Source organism: Pleurodeles waltl, chromosome 1_2 (assembly GCF_031143425.1).
Source record: "Pleurodeles waltl isolate 20211129_DDA chromosome 1_2, aPleWal1.hap1.20221129, whole genome shotgun sequence".
Taxonomy (NCBI): Eukaryota; Metazoa; Chordata; class Amphibia; order Caudata; family Salamandridae; genus Pleurodeles; species Pleurodeles waltl.
Window position 1 is genome coordinate 1,039,380,411 of NC_090437.1, and position 26,669 is coordinate 1,039,407,079.

The window sequence follows — 26,669 nt, forward strand, 5'->3', positions numbered from 1 at the left end:
TGGTAGAAATATTGCTTTGGCTCATGTACACAGCATGAGGAAGATGGAGACTAAAGTCCTGTGATCCCCACAATCTAGTGCTCCTGTAATAAACATTTGTTGGGGTGATCAAGTGGATTTGGGAAGTTTAAACAGTTCTTGTCAAAAGAAGTGTTACATGGTTATGTGGAAGCAGAAGGCAACACCTGGATCTAATCTTTTTAGATAGTCAAGTTTGAATAAAGCAAGCAAACTACAGAGCTGGAATAAAGCCGTGAATAAAGCAAGTGAATAAGCCGTGAATAAAGCAAGCAAACTACAGAGATGGCTAGAAGATAGGGACTTACTGACCAAAAGGGAGCATAGTTGGCTGATCCTTAACTCCTACAAAACGTTCAAAGAATCACTACTTATGGCTGGCTCCTACTCACAGAAAATAAAGCATTCCTTTCTCAGACTTAGGCTGGGTGAAGTCCCAACCCTAGACCTCTTGCCAAAATGGAAAAAGGAGCGGCATGTAGGCCCCCAGGAGTGCCATCTCTGGCATCTAGCAGAAGAAAACTTGGTGCATGTGGTCTGCATTTGTCCAGCGTTGGCGGTTGAAAGGAGACTCTTGCTGAAAAAAGAACTAAACAGTTTAAGAATTAGATCCTGCAGGCAAGCACTAATTGCAGCTTTTAACCCACGAAACACAATATTGAACATTAGGCTGGTTCAATTTTTGGAAATTTTCTCTCTCAAAATCACGGCCTCTCGAAATAACCAAGCCATAGGGAGGGTAGAAACGAAAGCAAAATCCCTATAGCCCACTTGGAATATATAAAAGAAGGGAAGGCTTTGAGGTAGTTCATTCGGGTTGCTGAGCAGGTTGGTAATAAAGTCTGGTACTAACAATCAGACTTAAGTAGGGGCAAACATAATCAACAGAAGATCTCTTCCCAATTTGTCCAATTTTTAAAAAATGTCTCATTGGTCTATTTCTATTCTCTTCTACATTGCTATGTGGAAGGAAATTTTCATATATAACTTCATTTAAACGCAGGACCTTTTAAGCTGTATTTGCCTTATCTATACTAAGTTTGTTTTGTTGCCCTATTAGTATTAATGTCATATAGCATTACTAAGTTATTTAAAAAAAAAAAAGAAATACAAAAAAAAAATTACGTGGAATGAAATTTTATATATTTTTTTCATTAAGATCTGTAATTGCCTTATTGCACTAATTGCTCTGTTAACATTTTATGTGGAAGGAAAAGTTTTATGGTTTTAGTTAACAAATAAACTTCTGTGTTTGTGTTAATCTTTTTAGAGAGTCAAGTTTTAGAGACTGACTACAAGAAAAGGTTTGGGCTTATAGGGGAGGTTCCCTTCAGTGGGGACGCATGCAGTTCTCATGTTACAACTTTAACAGTGCACCCAAACCAAATATATTAAGGGACCTCTGTTAAGAATGTTTGTGCTGATCTCCTTAGTAAATTCAGGGACAGTTCCAAACAGTCTTCTCAGACATGAGAGGCTTGGTCGAATGATCTGAAACAGGTATGGGAAAAATGATCACAGCTTAAAATGTCTAAAAGACATATGCAAGTGGTGGGTAAGCTCGTCTGTTGGTAAGACCTCCGATTATTAGTTACTTACTAGCCCGTGGACTTCGTTCAATGCACTCATTTTGTCACTTGCAATAACTTGAAATTCTGTCACTAGTATGTCAAAATAGATCATCTTCAGGACGGAAGAGTAACATTGATGAGCATCTGGATTTATAAATGAGAAGCAAGGGCACCACACGTCCTTGTTCAGATTCAGTCAGAGAAAAAGAATGGATTCTGACAGCTGCATGTTTTTCCTGATTCCACATTCATTTGATGCATTTCCTGTCCCATGGAGGCCACCATCTTAGCCATTGCGACTCCTTCCTTATTAATGCCACTAAGGATGCTGGTGTATGCCAACTCTGATGCACAGTTTTTACAGCAAAAGAATCTGCACCATCTAGCACATGCCGTAAAGATGCTAATTTCGTGTCGTCAACAGCATGCCTCCACCATCATTACCCACAAACCAGTTCCATTGAGTTTGACAATGTCTTGCCTGCAAGCCAAATCCGAAGGCACAGTCAAAGTCGGCTGATTTACCCACACATGCATCCACGACAATAACATTGGTACTTCAGAACCCATTACTACTTAGCCCCCTTTAAAACAAAGTTTCACTGGTCAAGGAATCCAGAATTGGAATAATATCATCCAAAAATTACCACTGCAGTTACACCACCGCTTCTTAGAAGATGAAGACCGACATATTCAAAACTATGCAAAGCAAAAGGCATCGGTTTTCTGAATTGCACTCTATTAGCGTTCATATATTCGTACATAACTATTGACATTTATTGCACACGTAGGACACCCACGCCCTTACATCCAGCCGGAATGGCTCGATCCGTGGGAATTAACTATACTATCAGGAGTATTATTCGTACTGCAAAATAGTGATCAGTGTGTTAAAATATAATCTAGAACTTGCTAATTAATGAATTATCGAGTATGATTTAAGAACATAATTTATAAGATTTATGTTTCACGGGATCTAAAACTAGCTCTCGACTCTGACTAAGTAAGTAGAATGAAATTGTTTAACATCTGTCACATTATGTGTTTTTCTGTTTAAGAGCGCCCTCTGCACTACAGAGAAAAGGTGTTGAAGGCAGTCCTGCAATGGAGCTCACTGCCTGAACCGGAGTCTGCATATCTAATTGTGAAAAGATTTCAGAAGACTGATGCAATGAAGTCTCACCAGGGTATGTGGAAGTATCACATTTCAATATGAACTACACTCTGGCAGGTTCTAACAGTCTTAGCTTTTGTTTTCACACTGTTCTTGCGGTTTCTCTTACTTTAAATAAAGTGTTTGTATGTGTACGTGAATGTGTATGCATATATATATATATATATATATATATATATATATATATATGTATAAAAAAGTACTGGCAAAGAGCGGGATACCCCCAACCACCTGTGTTCCATTTGCCACCCTCTGTGATGACCACTTCCTGAGAAGTGTGGCATATTTCTGTCTCAGAACTTTTTATCAAACATCAAAGTAACGAAAATCTCTCCTTGGAGTTCAGGTCTGGCTACCCAACCCCCAGATGTGGCTACCTTTTCCTTATAGCCCAGCCCCTCTCCTTATTTAATTATGGGGTTCCACTCTGGCTGGGGATGGGCCTGGTTTTCTTTCTCTCTTTCTCTCTTTAAAACCAGTTTGGATACGCATCCCACTTCTTTTCTTGGCTTCTGCAGTAGCAGATCTCCTGCCACCAGATGGTCTCTTTGTTTCAGCCCAGACCACTTCACGTCTGAACAGAGCAGCTTGGCTCAGCCTGTCAAAAGCTGACCAATCAGAAGACTATGCTACAGGGCTGTTTTAGGTAACTTTTGGAGAGCAGTTCTAAAACTCCTTTCCTGCAATAGTTGTAATAAATCTGACCTTGGCAAGTCTTTGGTGGTTATTGTAGCTACTATATGTGTACTTTGAATCACTGTTCTAGCTCATTCCTGTCATAAGGTTGACTTTATTAAATTTTAATAACGCCTTCCGATGTTAGTCTATGGGGAAAACAAAATGGGCAGTTGAGGCATATAATGCATACTTTATAATGTCATTGCTTTTAATTACAAGGCACCGTACCCTTGGGGCACCTAGGGTAGACCTTAGGGGTGAATTATATTTAATTAAAAGATAGTTTTAGACTTCAGTACTACTTTTAATTTCAAAGTCGAATTTGGAAATAGTTATATTTTAGAAGCATCCTGCAAGGCAGGGCTGACTTTAAAATGACAGCAGATACCACATCAGTGCACACTTAAGTGCATTAAATCCTCTGGGGTCCCTAAACCTACATGCCCAAACATATATTAGGGACTTACAGGTAAGCTGTCTGAACCAACTGTAATGACACCAATTACCATATACCTTTTAAACAGAGAACTGGCCCTGGGCCTGGTTAGCAGAACCCACAGCACATTCAGTGTCAATAATCACCAGTATCTATGGCAGGTTAGCCAACCACACAGCATGCACTTCTTTAAAAAAAGTCTTAATTTAGTATTTAAAATATTGATATATCAGGAAATAAATACATTAAAGAGGACACACTGGCTAGCAGGCACATGCTAAACATTATGTTGCATCTTTGGCCTACCAAAAGCACTAGTGGACCAAACGCTAATGGGAGCACACAAGTGGCAATGTAATAATCCAAGAAATGCCCCCCTAGCTTTACCAAGTGGGTCAATCAACTTTTTTCTGGGGCTGTGGAGGGAATGAAGTATTAGGGAGGGTTGTAGGAAAAGCCCAGCAAGATTCCAGATGCTGTCAGAACTTACACAAAGAAAGAAACCCAAACAGCATCTGGTTCATTTCTAGGGCTCAAAACTCAGTTTTGTGTCCCAGCAAGGAGCCATACACTGTTTGAATTCAAACAATATGCACCTTCATTCTGAAACAGCTCCTACATAGAGGTGCACAAACACACCAGTACTGAAAGGGTAAAGAGGCTTGCATGAATAATTGAATTTACAACACAGAAATACAATAATCTGGATTTACATTTTCCTTATTTACAGACATTTTATGCTTCTATTTATGTATTTATTAGGTACAAGCATATAAACAAAAATTCCATATGCGATAGTCTAACTAGAAATTCTAGTCAAAGAACTGGATTCTATAAGATCATCCATTAAAATATTCAGTTTTTATGTGGATTTTCCATGCATGTAAGTCAAGAGGAAAGCAAAGGATAATGGCAGAATATGGGGCATAGTCAAGCAAACAATTTGGGCCTCTTTACGAGTCTGTTAGACAGCCACGGCCTTGACAGTCCAACCACCAAATTATGACTTTGGTGTTTGGACCGCCAAAGGACCACCATCCCCTTCACATGGTTCCCATTAGCATTATGGCAGTCGGGCTTGTAGTCAGCCATGGCAGCGCTGAACTTACACCGCCATGCTGATTACAGCTCCCCTTTCTGCCAGCCTTTTCATGGCTTGGACCCCACCATAAATAAGGCTGGAGGAAAGGTAGTGCAGGGGGCCACAGGGAGGTGGGTCCCTGCATTGCCCACAACCATGTTGTGGGCAGTGCAGGTCCCCCCCTGCCCAGCACTGTTGAAATGCAAAATGTCTCCTAAGCAGACAGTGCACGTTCTGCGGGTGTTAGTCAGCCCCCTCTGTGCTACGAGATACAGTGAGCTCCTTTAAGGGAGCCAAGTGTATCTCGCAGCACTATTTCCATCGGACTGACCAGTGGGAGTGCTGTATTTCAATGTTTTCGCCGGTTAGCCAGGCCAGCGGAAACATTGTAATAGGACGGTTGGGGAGAGGGGGCACCATTGCAGTGGCGTCTTCGCGGTAAAATTGATAGTCCCACATTGGGACCACCAAATTCATAATGAGCCCCTTTGTTCTCACTCACCATTTCTTACTGTCTGAATATTCACAAGACATTAGCAGATAGTCTCTTATGAAACAATCCATGTACACATTTACCACTAGAAGAAGTATCTAAGTGAGACATTTGTGTCTGTCGAAGCCATTACCAAACTCCGTTATTCAATGGAGGTGTATAAAAAGGAATTTCATCACAGGGACTACTAGTATTCTGTTAGGAAAATACAGAAGCATTATTATAGTGTAAATTCACTAATGCACTCATGTTAGTCTTGCCAGTGTTTCGGCCGTGGGCAGTCTGCCAGGTATAGGAACAGTACTGTTATCTTATCTTAGGAAACACTCTAAATGTTTTAGCATTCCAGGGGTAATTTCTTTATAAATCCAAGCAATATGTAATCAAAAGGAGGAGTATGTGTATGTCACCTCTCAGACATTGTTTGCATTCTTTATAGGTCAGGAGTGTCTCTGAATAAAATAGCAGGTTTACTTAGTATCAAACCTGAATGTTTCTTTTCAGGATGCTACTGCTTGTTTTTTGTTTTGTTATTTTTTAATGAAAATTGTTCTCTTGCCATTTTGCACTTACCTAAATCGTTAAAAATATGCACTTTCTATTGCTACTTATCTACTTTCCTAGGGGAAAATTGGACACAGGCTCTTTTTTGAAACACAAATTGTGTTGTTTTGGTATGGAAAAGTCCTCTGCACTGATGAAGGACATAAATCCCTGCCATGAGTGCCCACCTGTAGGTTTTCTGGATCCCTAATGTTGTTTTGTTTTGTCATATGTAAATTCAGATCATGTGTGTGCGTTGGCATAAGCCTGTCTCACAGATTGCAGTCCTGTTGGTCCAGAAGAAGTACTTTCATAGTGGTGTAAGGCTACTGCTGCAACCAAGAGTTAAACAGCACAATCAAGGCGAGTGGCAGCCTACTGTGTAGTGAACAGGTTGTTTTTTATCCTGTGTCTCTGAAGTGAGTCAATCACCTTTTTAAAAGTTCTGCTGATGTGTTCCTAACTCACTGTTACCCTACATCAGCTAGATGTGGACTGTGTGCGTGGGAAGGAGACAGTATAAGGGTAGAGCAGTACTGTGTAGTGTATGTGGGATTAGTGCATGTGCTGAGTGTTGTTATACCTGCAAGGACAAGATGATGTGCAAAAGTAGTGCTGTGTATTGTGTGCACAATAGAAGCATGTGCTTGGGTGTATGTGTACTTGCAGGAAGTACAATACATGAAGGGTGAAGTGTTGTACATTGTACACGTGGTTAGTGTGTGCGCTGGCTATGTGTGTGTTTGCAGATAGCGCACACTGGGACAGTATAAAAAAGCTTAAGTGCTGAATTGTGGGCACAGACTGAATGTGCGTACTGAAAAGAGTTCACAGTGATGGACAGTAAGTATGCTGTGAATGTTTACTCAGTAAGTGTGCCTGCACTAGTACATTATATAAAGGACCTTGGTTTCCATTTTGGAAACCCCAAGCCTGCCTGGTGAAGAGATGAGGACTGGAAGAATCCCCCAGACAGATTTGTGTATTACTGCATTTCTGTGAGCTGGATGGCACCTAATATCGGAAGGGAGGAAGGGCCACCTCATTTACACTTCACAAGGTTGCTTTTTGATTCAGTGATGATCACAGAGGAGGAGCCTGGACACATCTCTGGAAAGGAGATGGGGCTGATAGGTGAGTGTAAAGAGTAGACTGGGATCCTGGGATTAACATTCTGATGCACTTACCACTGTGGTTGAGATCTAGATGTGAACTCTGGTCACTCCCATGAATTGTGTTTTGGGTCAATCAGGTTTGGAGTCATCCCTGCTGTGACAGATATTCTTTCAAGTTGAAGAAGAAGTGAACACTTCATAGGTAGCAGATCCCCAACATAAAACTTAAAAGACTTAGAAACTAAATCACCTTTTGGTGTCTGGAAAAGGACTTTAAGAAGGGGAGGTTGAGACCTCAACATTTGTCATCTGCCAAGGAGCCAGATAAGATGGTGGAAAAGGGGAAGCACTGTAAAACTTCTGTCCATGACCAGGGCTGGGGCAAAAGCCTACTAGCCTACTTGCCTTCATGCAGGGTTAGGAGACATCAACAGAAAAAACAAGATCACATGCCCCGGAGCTAGAAGTACCCATGCCTACCTGCTTACTAAGACCAGTGTGCCAGAGGAAGACAAGAGCAATGGATGGAACAAGGTCCAGTATGGAGTCATGCCATAGAGCCTCCCTGTTCTAAGTGTGAGGATTTGGCTATGCACTGATCTGTTAGTTGTCCATGTGCTGTGTAAACTCTCTGGCCCCCTTTTCCCAGGAGAGAGCCACCATGGATTACGCTGTGTGTTGAGCACTTTAAAGCCTGAACTGCGATGCTGATATAACACTGTATACCAGAGGGGGCGACTGGTAAATTTGCTACTGTAAAAGTGCTGAGACTTGTAATCATCTTGGCAAGGGCACCTGTGCCAGAGGCGCCTGTCCATGTGCCATATCATACCAGAGCAAGCCCGTATGCTTGGAGGGGCTGCCTGTACATTGCCAAAGGATTTAGGCCACCACCCAAAGGAGAGATTAAGGCTTTGTTCAGTGGGATGGATCGGCACTGTGAGGGAACTGCCCCCAACTAACCACTGAGGACTGTCCAAGATGCCATTTCCCCGGCTAGGTAAATTCAATTTACCACATCTTCGAGAGCTGAAAGCTGCTACGATAACTGAGATAAATCTGGCAACCTTGCTTAGGCTGCCATATGGTGAGGCTGTCTGCTCTGAGCTGAGTAGGGCTCACAGGTGCTCACACCGAGGGCACCCGCTGTACTGCTGAGCTTGTCTGTGCTGCCAAAATGGTAAGACATGAACTGAGCCGGTTGGGCCCCGGGAGAACTTGCTGCAGCACCATAGACACTTTTGACTAAAACCTGAAGAATCAAAGAGAAACTATTTTGTGTGCAGTCTAATAGTGAGCATTCCCTGGATGCAGCCACCAGTGAATGGGGAGTAACCCATCACACATTAAATGAAAGCAGGTGGGACAGGGATTTGCCTGACAACTATTAGAACCCCAACATTTGTTATGTTATGTTATGTTATGTTATGCGTATTTATATAGCGCCTAACTGCCCTAAGGCCTCGTAGCGCTTTTGCTTCTGAACATTTAATTCCTTTACAATTGAAATAAAATACTACAACTTTTTTTTTTTTTTTAAACTAGCATTTGAGTCACAATTGCATTATTGTTCGCTCAATTTGCACTTTAAGCTATGAGTCATGTTCAGTGATCTGTATCTTCATTTCCCACCCTCCCCTAGTGGAGCTTGGCATGTATTGAGGTTTTAATGCCTCCCTCCTTCTCCCCACTGGCCCGTTTTCAGAGGCTTCAGGGTAAGACAATTTTCTCAGTCCCCCTTCCTACACCCTTACCTACTGTTTCTTTGCTGCCTTTTGAGATTAGTGTGTCACCCCGGCTGACTGCTGGCCCTTTTAGGAGTAAAGTAGTTACTTACTCCTCAGACTTTCTTTGTTCTCTTAGGCCAGTCCCTATGGGAACATGTCATCATGGTATGGACCCCATTAATTCCATGTGGCCCTGCACTACATGTTGATGGTCTCCCTGGCCTGATCCAGGTGCTAGACCATTGACTCAGGACGGCCCAATCAGTGTCATCCTTTTGGCAAACTGTCATTCTTTGGCAGCCCATAAACTTGACATATATGTACTTCTGAGTGAGCTTACACCTGTAGCCTTTTTTCTTACTGAGACGTGGCTCCACGAGGGGTCTGCCCCTGATGTGGCATTAGCTTTACCCCATGGCTATTTGATAAATAGGCTTGATAGAGATGTCTCTAGAGGTGGGGGAATTGCCATCATCTATAGAGACACAGTGAAGCTCACCTCATATCCTCTATAGCTACCTGGCTGCAAAAGTATGTATTTTTCCATTACTCTAAACCCCCAGTTTACCTGCTCTGGAGCCTTGGTTTATCTTCCTCCCAGCCCCCCAGAAACCTTTCTACATTCACTTTCAGAACACATTGGTGATTTAATTTGTGCAAAACCCAACTTCACTGTTTTGGGTGATTTTAACATTCATGCAGATGACCCAGAAAGTTTTGCTGCCAAATCTCTTCTTTCTGACATGGCCGCGCTAGAGTTAGCTCAATTAGTCAAGGGCCCCACTCATGTGAAACATCAAACTATTGATTTCGTTTTTACAAATATTGATGGTTTGAGTTCCATGCCCCCCTCCCTCTGGCCTGTTCTGACCACTTGTTAATAACACTTAAGATAGCTACCCCATTATTCCCAGACTTCAACTCAACCCTTCTGACGTGGCACAAGCTCAAGGCTAGCGATTGGATTAATGCCCGGTAGAGGCTGAAACCTTCCTCCAGGGACTATATGGTGGGTCTGCTAGAGACATTTAATGGCTGGATTACTAAGAGCTTAGATTTGCTGCTTCCTTATTCTACTAAAACTGTAGGATGTCACAGGAAAGGCGCCCCTTGGTTTTCATCCCACCTTCACCAGCTAAAAAGAGAATGCAGGCGGTTGGAAAGGAGATGGCGAAAAACCTATGATGATTCCTTAAAACAGGATTATAGGAAAGCCATCAGATTCTTACATTTGGAAGTTAAATCAGCCCAATCTATGTATTATGCCTCTAGAATTGAGCAGACATCTAACTCCCCCAAAGGGATCTTTAGGAAATCTTACAGCCACACTCTCACACTGATCTTATGGATGCCTCCCAAAAACACAGTAACAATCTTGCACATTTTTTTTAGCAAAAAATATTAAACATCTATTCTACCTTTCTGGCTATTCCACCTCAGCCTTCTGAGTTGATAGGTCAGCAGACTTCAGACCCCATTTCCCTCCTGCAATTCTCCCCCCTCTCTGAAGATATAGTCATGAAATCACTTGCTACTCTCAAGTCAGGCTCTCACCTTGATCCAACACCCCCTCACGTGCTGTCTCTAGGCACCCCCATTATTGCACCTGCTAATACCAACCTTCTGAACTCCTTGCTGTCTATGAGCTCTGTTCCGGAACAGTGGAAACATGCCATTGTCAAACCCCTGCTGAAAAAGCCTAATTTAGATGGCACTCTGCCACTCTGCTTAGTAATTATAGTCCTATCTCTCTGTTGCCTGTCTTATCTAAAATAATTGAAAAGCATGTTAATACCCAACTATCTTGTTTTTTGGAAGATAATCATATCTTTCACCCCTCTCAGATAAGCTTCAGACCACTCCACAGCACAAAATTGGCTCTGATTGCAGTCACGGAGGAGGCTAGAAGGCATCTTGATCAGGGTATTGTGACGGCTGTCATTCTGCTGGATCTTAGTACTGTCTTTGACACTGTTGATTATGATATATTACTTCTAAGAATGAGAGAGCTTTGTATTTCGGGTTGTACCCTGAGATGGCTCTCCTCTTTTCTGGAGGGGCGATCATTTCAGGTTCTCAACCGGTCTTCTATCTCTAGCTGTTTCACAAGCAGCTGTGGAGAGCCACAGGGATCCTCTTTTAGTCCTACGTTATTTAAAATTTGTATGTTACCTCTGGCAGAGATTGTTAAGCCTTATGGTCTCTCTCTGGTGTCGTATGCGGAGGACACTCAGTTGGTATTCTGAATGTCCACAATCACCAATACTAATTGTTTGTCACTCGCCCCTCCTGCCTTCTTTCGGTGGCCGGATGGATGTCCCTATGTAGGCTTAAGCTCAATGATGACAAGACCGAGGTATTGATACTACGACACCATCCTCGTTTGGGATACAATCCTTCTCTTCTGGAACCCTGTGGGAATCTCCCCCCCCCCCCAGGAACATATTAAGAGCTTGGGAGACTGGCTGGACTCTTACCATGGCACTTTACACCAGTAAGGTTTCCTCCATATCTTTTGGTCCGCTTAGGCTATTAAGGAAGGTTTTTTTAAATCTTTCCATTCACCGCGAAAAGACTTATTGTCCAGGCTCTTATCATTTTGTGCCTAGATTATGGTAATGCATTGTACATTGGATCCCTGAAATATGTGATCAGAAAGTTGCAGGTGATGCAGAATGCTTCTGCTAGTCTGCTTCTAAATAAACCGAGGCATGCATCAGCTAAATCAGCTATTTCTTCACTCCACTTACTCCTAGTCAATCATTGTATAATGTTTAAAACCTTGTATTGTGTTCACAGGGCTCTGCACAATAGAGGTCCTTCTTTGCTTAAGACATTAGCTTCTTCCCACATACCTGTTAGACTGCTCAGGTCCTCATCAGTAGCTTTAGCCCCTCATCCCTAGAGTACAGAAGCCTAGATGGGGTGGAAGTTCTTTGGCTTACCTTGGAGCCAAGTTATGGAATTCTCTACCTCTCAGCATTTGCCTTACTAGCCATGAACTTTCCTTTCGGCAAGCACTAAAAACCTGGCTATTCAGAGCATAACCCCTTCGACTACGTCTCAGAGTTCCGTTCTCAGTGCTGGGAGGCCTGCAGGTAGCTATGCGCCCTATAAAAGACTTAACATAACATAACATAACAATGTGTGCTCCTTTTTAAAAATATGTTTTTAGTACTACGCCTTTGATTGACTTTTAAATATGTCATTTAGTAGGGTGCTCACTTTTTCCTGCTTATCTACCCGCCTGGCGGAAAATTTGACACAGGCCCAATTGCTGAAAGTACATTTTCAAATTGATCTTTTTTTAGTTTAGCACTTTATGCTTGAAATCTCACTTCTTTTTAAAACAGTTTTTTAGTAGTGACCGTCTGACTGACTTTTAAATATTTTTGCATTTGGTAAACCTGTTGCTCTTTTTCCTTACCTCCTGGTTCTTTTTTGCACCAAAATCAGGGTTGCAGACTCTCTAGCTCTAGGAGTTGAGGACACTGCTTGGAATGTGCGAGTATCTGCCATTTTTTCCCCAGACTAGTGGGATAGTCAGAGGTACCATTTTGGGTTGGCGTGCTAGTTATCTCCAGCAAACTGATTTATGTGTTTGTGGTATAAAAATTGACAGGGCTGCGTGACTGGGCTGACAGCACTCCACAGCCAGGCCCTTCAGGACCTGCCTTTGCACTGGCCACACACAATGCCAGACATGCTGCCCATTTTATTTCAGATATATGCCCCAGGTCTAAGGTGAAATACTCCCAGGATGTCCTAATACTGCCTAAACTTGCTTTTATTTTTTTAGATGTTCTCAACACCATTAGTGCACAGATTTGATAGAATTTTAACCATAAATGAATTTGCTCATGGTAGAGCCTAGTCACAAACTACAAGCTGCATGAAGAAGTGTTGCTACAGGACTACTCACAGGGACTTTGGGAAGAGTAAGAGTAAGGCCACTGTTATTCACTTCCTAAGATACTACACTTCTAAAGCTTCTGCAGCCCTTAAAGACACCAAACAGGTGTATATGTACCCCTGCACAGTCTTAGAGAAAGTCTAGCACTACATGGCAGGTACTGCATCACATTCCCATAGTAAATATTGGTGGCAATGAATTAATATAACACCATCCCATAGAAAATAATGTTAAATAATTAGAATACTCAAATACTTTGACTTCTAAAATAAGTGTGTGTGTGTGTATGTGTGTGGATTTTTTAAATGTATATATATATATATATATATATATATATATATATATATATATATATATATATATATGCATATACATGTACATATATGTGGATCTATAGAAAATTGTGTGTGAAAAATAAATTAAAAAAACACTCAATTAAAATATTATGGCCCTCATTATGATATTGGCGGTAAATCTCACTTACTACCATGCTGACTGCCACCAACATACTGCGGTGGCGGCAGATATCTGCTACCCATATATGACACACACATATCAATCTGTCACTATACAGCCACACACACAAGTCCACCAGCCCAAAGTTCAGTGATAAACTGGCCATATCAAAACCCACACTGTTACGCCAACAGAACAACGGCCACAACATTATGACCCACGAATCACCACAGCGGACATTCAACAGTGGTAAAGCATTGGCGGTACATACCGCTGCACTCAAAATACACACACACTAACAAAACAACATCACATTGGACAATTCAAACACACACCTGAAACCCATACACACACCACACCCACACCACTATAAAACACACACCCACATCACCCACAACACTTTATGAATATAAACCATTGGCACGAGACAGACACCACAACCACAGACAAGACCAGAGACACACACAACTATCACCTATACACCACCCACGCACTCCACATCACGCACCCCAACACATCACCCTACACACCCTCACCCACACCACTCACACCACACTCATGGCACAACAACGATACCCCAGGTTCTCTGAGGAGGAGCTAAGGGTCATGGTGAAGGAAATCATCCAGGTAGAGCCACATCTATTTGGATCACAGGTGCAGCAGATATCCATTGCTAGGAAGATGGAGCTATGGCAGAGAATCGTGGACAGGGTCAACGCTGTGGGACAGCACTCCAGAACAAGGGATGACGTCAGGAAGAGGTGGAATGACCTATGGGGAAGGTACGTTCCATAGCAGCAAGACACCAACTCGCTGTAAAGCAGACTGGCGGTGGACCCCCACCTCCTCTGCCACAACTAATAACATGGGAGGAGCAAGTCTTGACAATCATGCATCCTGAGGGCCTGGCAGGAGGAGGACTCGACTCTGGTAAGTCAATGTTCTATTACTATCACCCCCCAACCTGGATGCCAACACATACCCCCACCCTCAACCTCACTCCCATCACTCCACCACTTAGCACACACCCCATCATCACAACCCATTCATCCCAATGCCAAGCCCTGCATGCAACACCAATGCATGGACACCACTCACAGACCTACATGGACACCCATCACTAAAGCATGGCCACTACAGAGAATCGCCTAGTCCACCAAATAACTCACACAAGGCTAAGATGCCAGGGCAATAACAACCATAGAGGGCAACACACCCATGCACAATGTGTCACATGCAGAAACAATAACACTGCATTACATCCCCACAGTCACCGGTGAAGAGGTGCCAGCAATATCCAGTCCCCCCACAGAGGCCCACAGTGATGACAGCAGCTCTGGTCACCTGGATCTGGATGACCAACCTGGCCCACCAGGGACCTCCAGACAGTCAGTTACCCAGGCACACTCTCACACCACCACAGAGCCTTCTCCCTCAGGAAACACCACCATAGCACCCACCCAGCGTGCCATACCTCTGCCCCCAGGACACATCAATCAGCAGTGTGTCCACCACTACAGGGACCCCAGGCCACCCCACAAACACAGGACAGAGACCTGGGTCAGTGGCAGTGGGCACACAGTTCAAGGGACAGAGGCACAGGACAACAGGGAAGCTAAGAGGACTGCTGTGCGACAGGGGGAGGACAGGCCCAGGGAACCGACCCTCCAGGAGGCACTCACAAACATCCTGGAAGCATACCAGTATTCCCATGATACGCTGGGCCAGATCATGGACAAAATGCAGGAGAACATGCGGCTGCAGGAGGGGACAGTACCTGGGGATCAGGGAGGACTTGAAGGCCATTAACACCACCCTGTTCTCCATTGCAGGGGTTCTGGCAGACATGGCCAACAGTATGAGGGAGGCAGTGGCACCCCAGCGGGCCCCTGACACTAGCCAAACCGATGAACAGCCCTCCACCTCCGTTGTGCCGCTAGTGGCCCCACCACAGGACCAACAGCCCACAAGCACCCCTCCCCTGCAGAAGGTGAACCACCCTGCAAACTATCCAGGCAGAAGCAAGAGACTATTGCCAAGGTCCCCTCCAAGAAATAAGACTCTCCTAAATTTCACACATGTGTCCCATTCAGTCAACTTGTTCACCCTGAACTGCCATTGCTCCCCTTCCTATGTCCCCTTGGACACTGCTATATAGAAAAAGTGCACTGTTCCAAAAAGACAAGAAACCTATTGATTATATAGGAAGATAAGGGCGAAGTTATGATTGATTTGAGGAGAGCCCTCAAGCACCCAATAGGGTGACAGGTTTCATCATTGGGCTATCTCCTCGTCAGACCGGTGCTGCGATGTCTGGCGGACCACCCAGAAATCGGGGTGGTACTTAACCGTAGGCCAATCGCCAAATGAAGGTCTGAAACGAGAACTGACTGAAAAAGAAGAAAAGGGTGAGTGAGTGAAGGAGAGTGAGAGTAAGATAAAATTAACTCTGAACCTAAAACATCACTTTAATGAATCAGAAACAAGGTTCAGGCCAAGATAAAAAATGTATATAGGGAGTTTTAGTGGGAATAATGTCCCGCTATATTCTATGAAGAAGGAAGGGTAGTATGCCTAATCCTGTTTTATGGTCAACATGTTTCGCATCTTTACTTGGTCAATAAATGATCCCGTGACGCTTCTTCAGGACCCAGAAAACTACTTCTCCTATTCAACAAAATTGTTAAGTGCTGGAATGTCACTTACAAATTGAAGACAAAATTTGTCAGAGTCAGTTGGTCAATCAGTCGCTCATCCCGTATTAGAGACTGAGCATCCTAGGACTACGCTAGCCTCAACCAAGGAGGTATTGTTGTATGCTCCTTGGTTCAGCGGCGGCGGGGTAGGTGTTCCCGCTGAACCAAGGAGCATACAACAATACCTCCTTGGTTGAGGCTAGCGCAGTCCTAGGAAGCTGTACTGGTCCACCAGGCACACCATCTGGACATTCATGGAGTGAAAACTCTTTCGATTTCTGAACACCTGTTCATTTCGCCTGGGTGGGACAAATGCAATATGCGTTCCATCTTTTGCCCCAATGATGTTGGGGATATGTCCCATTGCATAGAAGTCAGCTTTCACTGTGGCCAAATCCTCCACCTGGGGGAATACAGTGTAGCTGCAGATGTGTTTAATCAGGGCAGACAACACTCTGGTCAGCACAATTGAGAACATTGGCTGTGACATTCCAGCTGCCAAGCCCACTGTCACTTGGAAAGAACCAGTTGCCAGGAAATGTAGCACTGATAGGACTTGCACAAGAGGGGGGATCCCGATGGGGGGACGGATAGCAGATATTAGGTCAGACTCCAATTGGGCACACAGCTCTGTGATTGTGGCCCCGTCAAGTCTATAGGTGAGGATAATGTTCCTGTCCTCCATTGTTGCCAAGTCCACCAGGGGTCAGTACACAGGGGGATGTTTGCATCTCCTATTCATCCGCAGTGGTTGCAATCTATGGTGCAAAAGAGTGAGCAGCTGGTGCACATTCTAACCACTACAGTTCAATGCATATTGTGATTCTAACATTATATTGGTGGGATATGTCCAAAATGTGAATTTGTGTACTGTGATGCAATTAGGATCCATGACCTGCAACCCCCCCCACTGAAATAGCGTCCGCCTGTCCTGTATGGAGGGACAGGTGGAAATGAGGTAATTCCGCTGAGTTGTGCGCTGTTGCAGGAGGTGGTAGAGAACTGTTGTGCAGCTCCTCATTAGTTATCATTGTGCCCTATGGGTTACAGTGGCCAATGGTGATGTACGTCGGCAGTGACGATACGCACCGCCTAGGAGGTGACCGCCATTTTCTATCTGTTCACTCACTTACTACCTGACCTTCAACAGGAGCGAACCTACACTGCATGTGCTGCTGTGGCCTGTGTCTGGAAACGACCATGGCTCGTGTTACTGGGGAAAGGGCCCCTGCCTTCACCTCAGCGAAGTTGGAGCGACTGCTGTTTGGACCTCAAGACTAACAGGTGAGTACACCGTGATTATGATGCATGGGACATGAATGCACGGAGTGCTGTATGTGCAGACCTCATGTAGCGGGGCTGGTGGATGGGCCCTGGTCAGCATGCAGCATGGATGCTGGGCATGTCTGTGCTAATGGGGATGGGAAGGGACATTGTGGGCCATAAGTGTAACAGGCCGGACGGTCGTACTAATACCTTTCCCTGTGTCTATTTCCCTGCAGGTCAGCGCCCATCAAAAGAAGGGTATATGGCGTACCATCAACAAGGACGTCCAACCCTGGGGCTCTACAGCAGGTGGAGCACCCACTGTCGGAAATGCTGGGGGTACCTGAGACGCTGGGCACGAAAGACAGCGGAGGCCCAGCTGGGGATGACCTCCCAATGAGGAAGGGGTGCCTGTCGAACCCTGACCCCCTGATGGCCTGCATACTGGCAGTGGCCTATCTGGAGCTGGATGGGTGCTTTGGGGCATCACAGCAGCACCAAGGGGGTGAGTACAGTGCCCTACATTACAACTTACACATGGTGGGGTGGTATCTGGGTGGGGGGGTGGCCCCTGTGGGTGCCCCTAGGCCAGGCCTGGCATTGCAGAGTAGGTCCCATGCTGGGTAGGGTTCTGATGTGAAAGTCCTCCAACCAAGCTAATAGGCATCCACTACTGGGCAGGGGTGTGTGGGTCTCAGGTATGCTGCAATTTTCGTTAGGTGTCCCTATCCATGGGCTGGTGACTAGCATTGTGACTGGGAGTGCATTGCCTAATGCATAGGGCTGTTCCCTGTGTGGGAGTGTGTTGTGTACGCCAACTGTGGTGTTGTTTGCCGCCATTGACCAAGTGTATCCTTTGTCTCTCCCCCTCCTTTTTCTTTTGTCACCCTGTCCTTATGTGCATTCGCATCATCTGGCGGAAGAGCATAGGCACCGGCGATGGAGGGAGCTGCATCCCACAGGACCCAGGATGCCGAATCCACCGACAGTGAGGGCACCAGTGGGACTGTGGGCGAGGGGAGCCCACGGCGGAAACTGGAGGGGACAGTTCGGACCCGGATAGCTCCTTCGATGGAAGCTCCCTGGTGGTGTCGAACACCTCTGTGCCCACCCCAGCTGTAGTTACAGCCGTCAACCCCTATACCAGCACCACCCTCCCCGCAGCCCATCAGCGAGTTTCCTGTGCCCGCTCACCCATGAGGGTGGTCATCTCCTTCGCCCCAGGCACCTCAGGCCCCACCCCAGTTAGCCCTGCTGCCCTGAGTGAGGAGGCTATTGACCTCCTGAGATCCATCTCTGTTGGTCAGTCAGCCATTGTGAATGCCATCAAGGGGCTGGCATCCCAAATGCAGCAGACAAATGCATTTCTGGAGGGCATTCATACTGGCTTGGAGGCCCAACAGAGATCAATCCAGGCTCTGGTCTCCTCTCTGATGGCAGCCATTGTCCTTGTTTCCACCCTCCCCTCTCCAACTTCCTCTGCCCATTCCCCTCAACCCCAACCTATCCCAAACATGCAGGCAGACGAGCAGGCCCCCAGGACAACACACAACAGTGGACATGGCAAACACAAGCACCACACTTCATCCCACAGGCACTCAAACAAACACCATCCAGAAGCAGACATAACAATATCCACTGCCTCCACTGTGGTCCCCTCCTCCTAGTCGTCCACCTCCCTCCCAGTAGCGTCTCCACTCACACCTGCATGCACTACATCCTCATCCACTACCACCATCACCAGCACATCTATCAGTAGACACCCCTCACTGGCAGTCACCACCCCCACATCCATGCACACGTCCCCAGTGTCCTCTCCCAAAGTCTGTGCCCCCTCCTCCCAAAGTACACAAACACAAGCACTCAGACACCCACTCAAAGACTCCACCTCACAACCGCATCCAGCCCCTGCACCTGCACCCAAACTCAACAGACTGACACCTCCTACCACCACTCCCTCGTCCTTCACTCCCAAACCATCTCCCTCTTCCTGCCCCAATGTCCCTAAGAAGCTTTTCCTCTCCCCATTGACCTCTTCCCTAGCCTTCCCCCCAATCCCTCACATCAGTCCAGGGTGGTCAAAACCCAGGCAAGCACCTCAGCCACCCAGTCCACGGGACCAGTAGTGTCCCCAGCAACTCTAGATGGGAAAGGATACCGGCCACCAGCCAGCCAGACGGAAAGGGTGCCTGCCCCAAGTGCTTCAAGGAAGGGCAAGGAGCCAGCCTCAGCTGCAGGAAGGAAGGGTAAGGAACCAGCCCTGACTGCAGGAAGGAAGGGCAAGAAGCCAGCCCCAGCTGCAGGAAGGAAGGGCAAGGAGCCAGCCACAGCTGCAGGTACCAAAGGCAAGAAGCCAGCCACAGCTGCAGGTAGGAAGGGCAAGGAGCCAGCCACAGCTGCAGGAAGGAAGGGCCAGGGACCTGCAGCAGCAGGCAGTAGAGGCAAGGGGCCTGGTGCTGGGACTCAGTCTGAGACACCACCACCAACCATGTTGGTGCAGCCATCTGGGGCTGCAGGGGTTGGGCTGGAGCCTCCCCCCACCACTACCAGTTCCGCCAGCAGCACCGCCACCAGCGCCGCCACGTGGCCCAGTGAGCAGCCATCTGAGGCTGCAGGGGATGGGCTGGAGCCTTCCCCACCACTACCAGCTCCACCAGCAGCACCGCCACCTGGCCCAGTGGGCAGCCGTCCGAGGTTGCAGGGGACGGGCTGGAGCCTCCCCCCACCACTACCAGCTCCACCAGCAGCACCAGTGGGAAGCCATCCTGGAGGCTGCAGGGGATGGGCTGGAGCCTCCCCCCACCACTACCAGCTCCACCAGCAGCACCAATGGGCAGCCGTCCGAGGCTGCAGGGGATGGGCTGGAGCCTCCCCTCCCCACCACTACCAGCAGCAGCTGCAGCACCACCACTGCCACCACTGAACTTCCGTCACTGCCGGCAGGCAGTGTGTAGTCCTGCGTCCATGGGCTGTTGTGCGGCCTGGCCCCTGCAAATCCTGTGGGTATGACACCCAGCTGAGAGACTGTGACCTTGCACTCCCCAAGATCTGCATCACAGGGCACGATGCCCCCTCCAGAACTACTGGAGAAGACATCCACTCACCCCATCCTCCCCAGGATGAAGCTCACTGGGCACGATGCCTCCTCCAGAACCAGTGGTGAAGACATCCACTCACCCCATCCTCCCCAGGATGAAGCTCACTGGGCACGATGCCCCCTCTAGAACCAGTGGAGAAGGCATCCACTAACCCCATCCTCCACAGGATGAATATCACAGGGCACGATGCCCCCTCCAGAGCGTGTGTGCAAGTCACCCACTTGAGAGACTGTGGCCTTGCACTCCCCAGGACAGAGCACAGGGCATATTGCCCCCTCCAGACCATGTGGGCAAGTCACCCACCTGAAAGACTGTGGCCTTGCACTCCCCAGGACAGAGTGATGGGCATGTTGCCTCCTCCAGAGCATGTGGGCAAGTCACCCACTTGAGAGACTGTGGCATTGCACTCCCCAGGACAGAGTGATGGGCATGTTGCCCCCTCCAGGACCAGTGGCATTGTACCATCTTCTGGCTGAGGTGCCCCCTGTTCCCCGTCCCCCTGAGGTGCCTGGCTATTTTCAACCCGATGCCCCTACAGTGTTCTCTCCGTGTTGTTGCAGGAGTGAGATGGGGCCTTCGACTCTGTGATGTGGCCTTGTTGCCCACGAACATTGAGGACTGGGCATTGTCTTTTGATTTGTACGTATGTATATACTTTTTGATTTGGATGCACGTATTACTGCTATATTTGTCTTATTACTCTATTTTTACTCTATTATAGTTGTCCTTGCATTATTCCTGAGGGGTACGGGGTGAATATGTTGTTACTGCGTCTGCTTGTGTGTATGGTTTTGAGGGTGGAGGTGTTGTGTGTTTCGTGCGTGTGTCACTCTCTTTTTCCTCCCCCTTCCCCTGTGTGCTAGGCAGCAGTACTCACCGTGGTTGTCTTCGCCGGCGTTGGTGTTTGTAGTGGAGCAGCACGTAGAAGAGCATGGGGAAGACTTGCAACTTGGGCTCCATGGCGGCGTGGTTGTTCCCTGAGTCTCCAGAGGTGAGTCCTTTGACTTCTGAGATCTGTTTCCGCCAGGCTTTTGATGTCATTGGTACCACCGGAAAAGATGGCGGATTGGTGTGTCATAATACAGTGGGCGGAACATGGTCTTCCACCTGGCTGTAGGCGGTTACCGCAGTGGTGCCTGTTGATGCCGCCCTGGCGGTCGGTGTGTTAAAGTGGCTGTCTGTCTGAGCTGTTTCCTCCGGGGTCATAATTTCGCAGTATTACCGCCACATTATCACCAACAGCCAGGGTTGTAATGAAGGCCTATATGTTTATATTTAACCTTAAAAAAATTAATACATAATTTACAGTAAATAAATATATGCATTTTCATTAATGAAAATCCAAATACTAGTGAGGGTCGGGTTTATTTTTTATTTTTTTACAAATTATTATTTCTAAATATACATTAATATATTTAAATGACTTACTCTTTTAATAAAACAGTGTTGAAGAGTTATTTTGCTATTAAATGCTATTAACTTTTATTTTATTAGTTATAGGTTAAAATAGTTATATTTATATTATTTTACATTTATATTTAAACTAGCTTTAATGACTTATAAAAAAGAAACTGTATCCATTATCCTTATACTTTCCAATAAAAATAACTTTGCCACAGTGAAGGAGATCTGCACCTATTTGTGACAAGTTACGATTAATGACTTTAAATTCAGATATTCATTCTTCAATGTCTCATTCTTTTGAACTGAGGGATTGAACAAATGTAAGTCTACACTTAGGTGTAAATCTACATTTCGAACTAGTGAATAGTAAAAAAGTGTAGATTACATCTAGGTGTTGTAGTAACTTTACAGGTGATTAAATATGCACATGTGAAGTGCATGGTGCACGCTCACTCTGTGTCATCGTTTATCATGGAATCATTTAGTATAACACATTTCCAGTAATAAGTTATTGCAGGCATCTAATGACATTCTCTATTACCAGTATAGATTAATGAACATGCCCTTAATAAAATAACAAGCAAAACAGTATAAGGAGAAAAGTATCCTGTGTCTTATAGATAGGGCCACTGAACATACAATGTGATATGGGATGAGAACATTTGCTGACAGTCACTCTCCCCATCACCATCCCCACCATGGAAATGCCCTTATTGATGCTCATGATATGAATGGTAAATTCTCAACTTGGATTTGGTCTTGTAGTACTCCAGAAACTAATGAGTAAGACAAGATTAAGTCACACTTTTACACCTGTGTTTATAAAACAGGCCTTATGTCTCGAGGCATTAGAATTACCTCCAATGTCTATATGAATATCCTGGTTTTGCTGGCCAATGAATGTTCGCCACAGTTTACCTACAAATGCCTATATACCCAACCCTAAAGTTGCACTGCAAACACTTTACTCTACTGGCTAAATTTTTATCTTCTGTTAAAAAGTGGGTCTCTATTTGGCAGAGGTATACTCCCTGTCTAAGTAGGGACCACAATCCTAGTCAGGGTAAGTCACATTACAACCTAAAGTACCTTGTGCTTACCCTCAGGTAGCTTGACACAGAGCAGGCAGGCTGAACTTAGAAGGCAATGTGTAAAGTATTTGTGCAATAATGAATACAGTATCACAGTGAAAACACAAAAAGTACTCCACACCAGTTTAGAGAAATAGATAATATTTATCTGAATAAAATAGACCAAAATGACAAATTTACACAAGTCAAGATATAATTTTTCTGAAGTTTAGGTAAGTCTTAGTGCATAGGAATCAGTGGATGTATCTTTTTAGCACAGAGTACCAAGGATGCGTGAAAAATAAGAAGTAGAGGACCCCAGAGGAGGTGATGCATTGGAAAGTAAAGTGATGTGTTGATTTTTCTAGTGCGGTGGAGGTGATGTGTCACTTCTTTCCTCGTGGGCAAGGTGATGCGTCAGTTTTCGGGTGTGCAGCCTTGGCTCCTCACTGTGGTGTTGGCATATTTTGACATCCAGGGATTACTTGTGGAAAATCCAAGACATGCTGGGATGATGAAACAGGCTATGCATCGATTCAGTAGGTGCTGCAGTGATTTTTCAGCCGCAAGACAAGTGCTGCGTCAATTCTGCAGGCGCTATATCAGTTTTGCAGTTGATGCGTCAATTTTCTGATGCAGTGGATTTTCTCTTGCTAGTGAAGTGTTTGATGGCCCTACGACTTCTGTAAGCTCAGTCCAAGTAGTCCAGATGAGTTGTTTCGGAAGCACGACAGGCCTTCTGACAGAGTCCAGTTGTAGGTCCAGAATTGTCAGATTTTAGTGGGTCATAGACCCAGTATATATATACCCAAATGTGTCTTTGAAGTGGGGGAAACTTCAAAGCGTCTGAAAAGATTCAGCTTACCAAACATCAACACTTAGACTTTCCAAAAGGATTATGTAATTTAGCAACCACACTATATGCACATTATTATCAGATTTCAAAGCAGGTCATGGTGACATCCGTAAATCATTAAAATACAGTTTTCGCATTTGATTTCAGAACTGGCACAGGGTGCAAGGGGCCCCAGGGGTGCCCCTGCACTGCACATGCTCTTGAACCCTGGCCAGTGCCATCACAGTGTTTACTGTCTGCTTTGCCAGCAGTGAACATTGCAAGGGTGCTGGTGCACCCAGCAGGCTATGGCATTGCTGCCAGCTCAGTTGCGACCCAGGGACAATGCAGTAGCCTGTTTCCTACTAGGCTGCCCACCAGCCTAGCAGGAAACTCTTAATGGGCCCGGCAGTGAGGTAGCCTGTGTGGTGGCAACCTCCCCGTCGGACGTTCGGCAGACGGTAAAAGCCATTGGCAAACTCATAATGACCCCCAGAGTGTGAGAAAGCAGACTAAGCAGGGTTCTAGACAGCTTCAAGGCAAGAGTGGACTGACCTCAAGGAGGTTCAGACGGGAACTGTCTTCAAACAGGTTCTGAGAGGCACTAACTTAAATTCCAGAGTTCTTCACTAATTAAAATACACACAATCCATTTAATTGGTCCAGTAGGTGGGCACACTCTGGGATTTGATTTAAGCATTTAGTCATTGTAGATGGCAACAACAAGTTCTGATACACACAGAAATGTTCACAGCAAATGTCCATTGTTCCTTACTTATGACTTCATATACTAAAATATTACTTTTTCTAATAATTTGAAACATGCAGTTCCTTTCCCATGGCACACAAAAATGTAAACTAATATTTCAGGCCTAGTCATGTTAAGAAAATCTTAATTCACATTAATACAATTAGTACATTAACTAAACTATAGAGCACCTTTAATTCAAATCAAATGTACAAAACACATTTTATTTCAAACATTATTCATGTTATGTCAAAGCAATTTTTAAACGTGAGCTTATTTTTCTAAACACATTCATAATGAAATCCATTTATTTATTCAAACCATATTTTGTTTTTACTATTTCTACTTAAAAAATAATACTCTCATGTTAATGTTCAGTGTTAATAAATGCAAAATTCATGTTGCCAGAAATACGAAAGGTAGGCACATATGTCCATCACAATTCAAACTATGCATGTTTCAATGTCTGTGTTATTTTCCTGTAAGGCCTTTAAAACTGCAGATGTATTAGCTTCCATATGGTACTTCTATGACATTAATTTAACTAATAAAAGGTGATCCCTCTCAAGAACATCATCAGGACTCAGTGTTGTAAAATACTACCTACACATAAGGAAACATAATTATAAAATGGTATGAACAATCAGCCATATTACACCTTGTGTACTGCCTGTTGAGCCCAAGAAAACACCACAATCACAGGTGTGGATACTAGTATAAGCCACCACATACATGACAAAAAAGTTTGAAAAGTACCAAAACCAACCAAAATAGCTACATTCTGCTATTTACAACAGGTTGCAAAAATAGATTCCATAGCAAGACACAAGGGGACTTAATCCTACAAGCTCAAGTAAACAAATCCACAGATTTTAAGATATTAAATTCACCTAACCGCAATGCAACATAAACTCTAGAAAAATGCTGCTTCCACTGTAACGTATTCATACCTTCTAAATATGGGACCACTAGCGTATTTGGGACCGCTAGAGTCTATCTCCATCCACTCAACTCATGCGTGTTGAAATCAAACATTGCTGGTTTTCCCGGCGTGTTTAAATAAGGAAGTGATAGGGCATGTGACCATTCCAGTGACTATGGCAGCCATCTTGAAATGTTAAAGATGCCTACCTAATACCCAGAGTTAAGAGACAGTTCTAATAATGGTAAGTTTACTGTTGTGGCCCTCAGCAACTTAATAAATATAATATGCATCTAGGCCATCCGCTTAGTCCGTGTTAGTAAGATACACACCCTGCCGGGCTCCCTGATGACGGGCATTGAAGTAGTAACATGTCACGTGACCATTGCAATGACTGTGGCATCTATCTTTAAATGTAATAAGAGCCCATCTAAATGCTTTCTGGCACTAAATCCACATTTGCAACCCTGCTATAGGTAGCCCCACAGCCTAACATACACCTGGAACAGAAAGAAAAGATTGACCTAACTAATTATTCTAGGGGCATTATTAGCCAGCAACCACAACGACCAATACAACTTAATGTCAGAAATGGAGGTACAGATAAAGGGTCTCACAGCCCTCATACCATCCATAAGAAACAAATGGAAATAATAGGTAACCATGAGAGAGACCATACCCTATCTAGTACAACTGCTAGATATTTTGATTCAGCATCTGCAATTGCAGGCACAGAACCATGAAAGGAGGTCCAGATCCATAACCCTTTATCACATTAATTGTTCTGCTCAAGATAGTCCATCTAGGATGTTGCCAGTTTTTGCCATTCAACCTGTTAATTCAGACCCTTCTTCACTTTATCTACAAGCCAAATCCATTGGTTCAATTTAATGGTGAACAGGCGGTCCACGTTTACGTATCTTTTCAAGGGTTTTATAACATCAAGTACAAACTAGTGCATATTGTTGGGGACATATTTCATACGATTGTAATGTTCAACCAAAGGAGCATTTACAACATTACACCGTATTTATGTTTGATGTTGAATAATCCATTTTCAGACCTCCTGGGTTGTTTTACCAATGTAGAGCAAATTACATGGGCATTGAATACAGTATATAACATTTTTTAGAACCACAATTGGTGAAATGTTTCAGATGTCAATTTTTCTCATTTAGACAGCATGTTTTTACAATTCTGGTGGAAGCACATGAACTGCAGTTCCCACACAGGTAGTGTCTGACCCTCTGTGTTACTACTTATGAGTGCTGCAGGCTCACTAGTAGCATTTAATTTGCAGGCCTTACAGTGTACTTTACTAGGGACTTATAGGTAAATATGCTAGTTGGGTAGGAGCCAATGTTAACTTGTTTAGGGGAGAGAGCAGAAGCACTTTAGCACAGGTCAGCAGTGGTAAAGTGTGCA

General features: G+C 44.9%; 1 protein-coding gene across 1 annotated transcript in view; it reads left to right on the forward strand.

The window, feature by feature from the left end:
* Nucleotides 1-26,669, forward strand: part of ARAP2 (ArfGAP with RhoGAP domain, ankyrin repeat and PH domain 2) — a 1,093,539-nt gene that overhangs the window by 881,661 nt on the left and 185,209 nt on the right. The window contains exon 27 of the mRNA XM_069202133.1: nucleotides 2,648-2,776. Within this exon, the coding sequence (XP_069058234.1) occupies nucleotides 2,648-2,776 (129 nt within the window). The remainder of the gene's footprint in view (nucleotides 1-2,647; nucleotides 2,777-26,669) is intronic.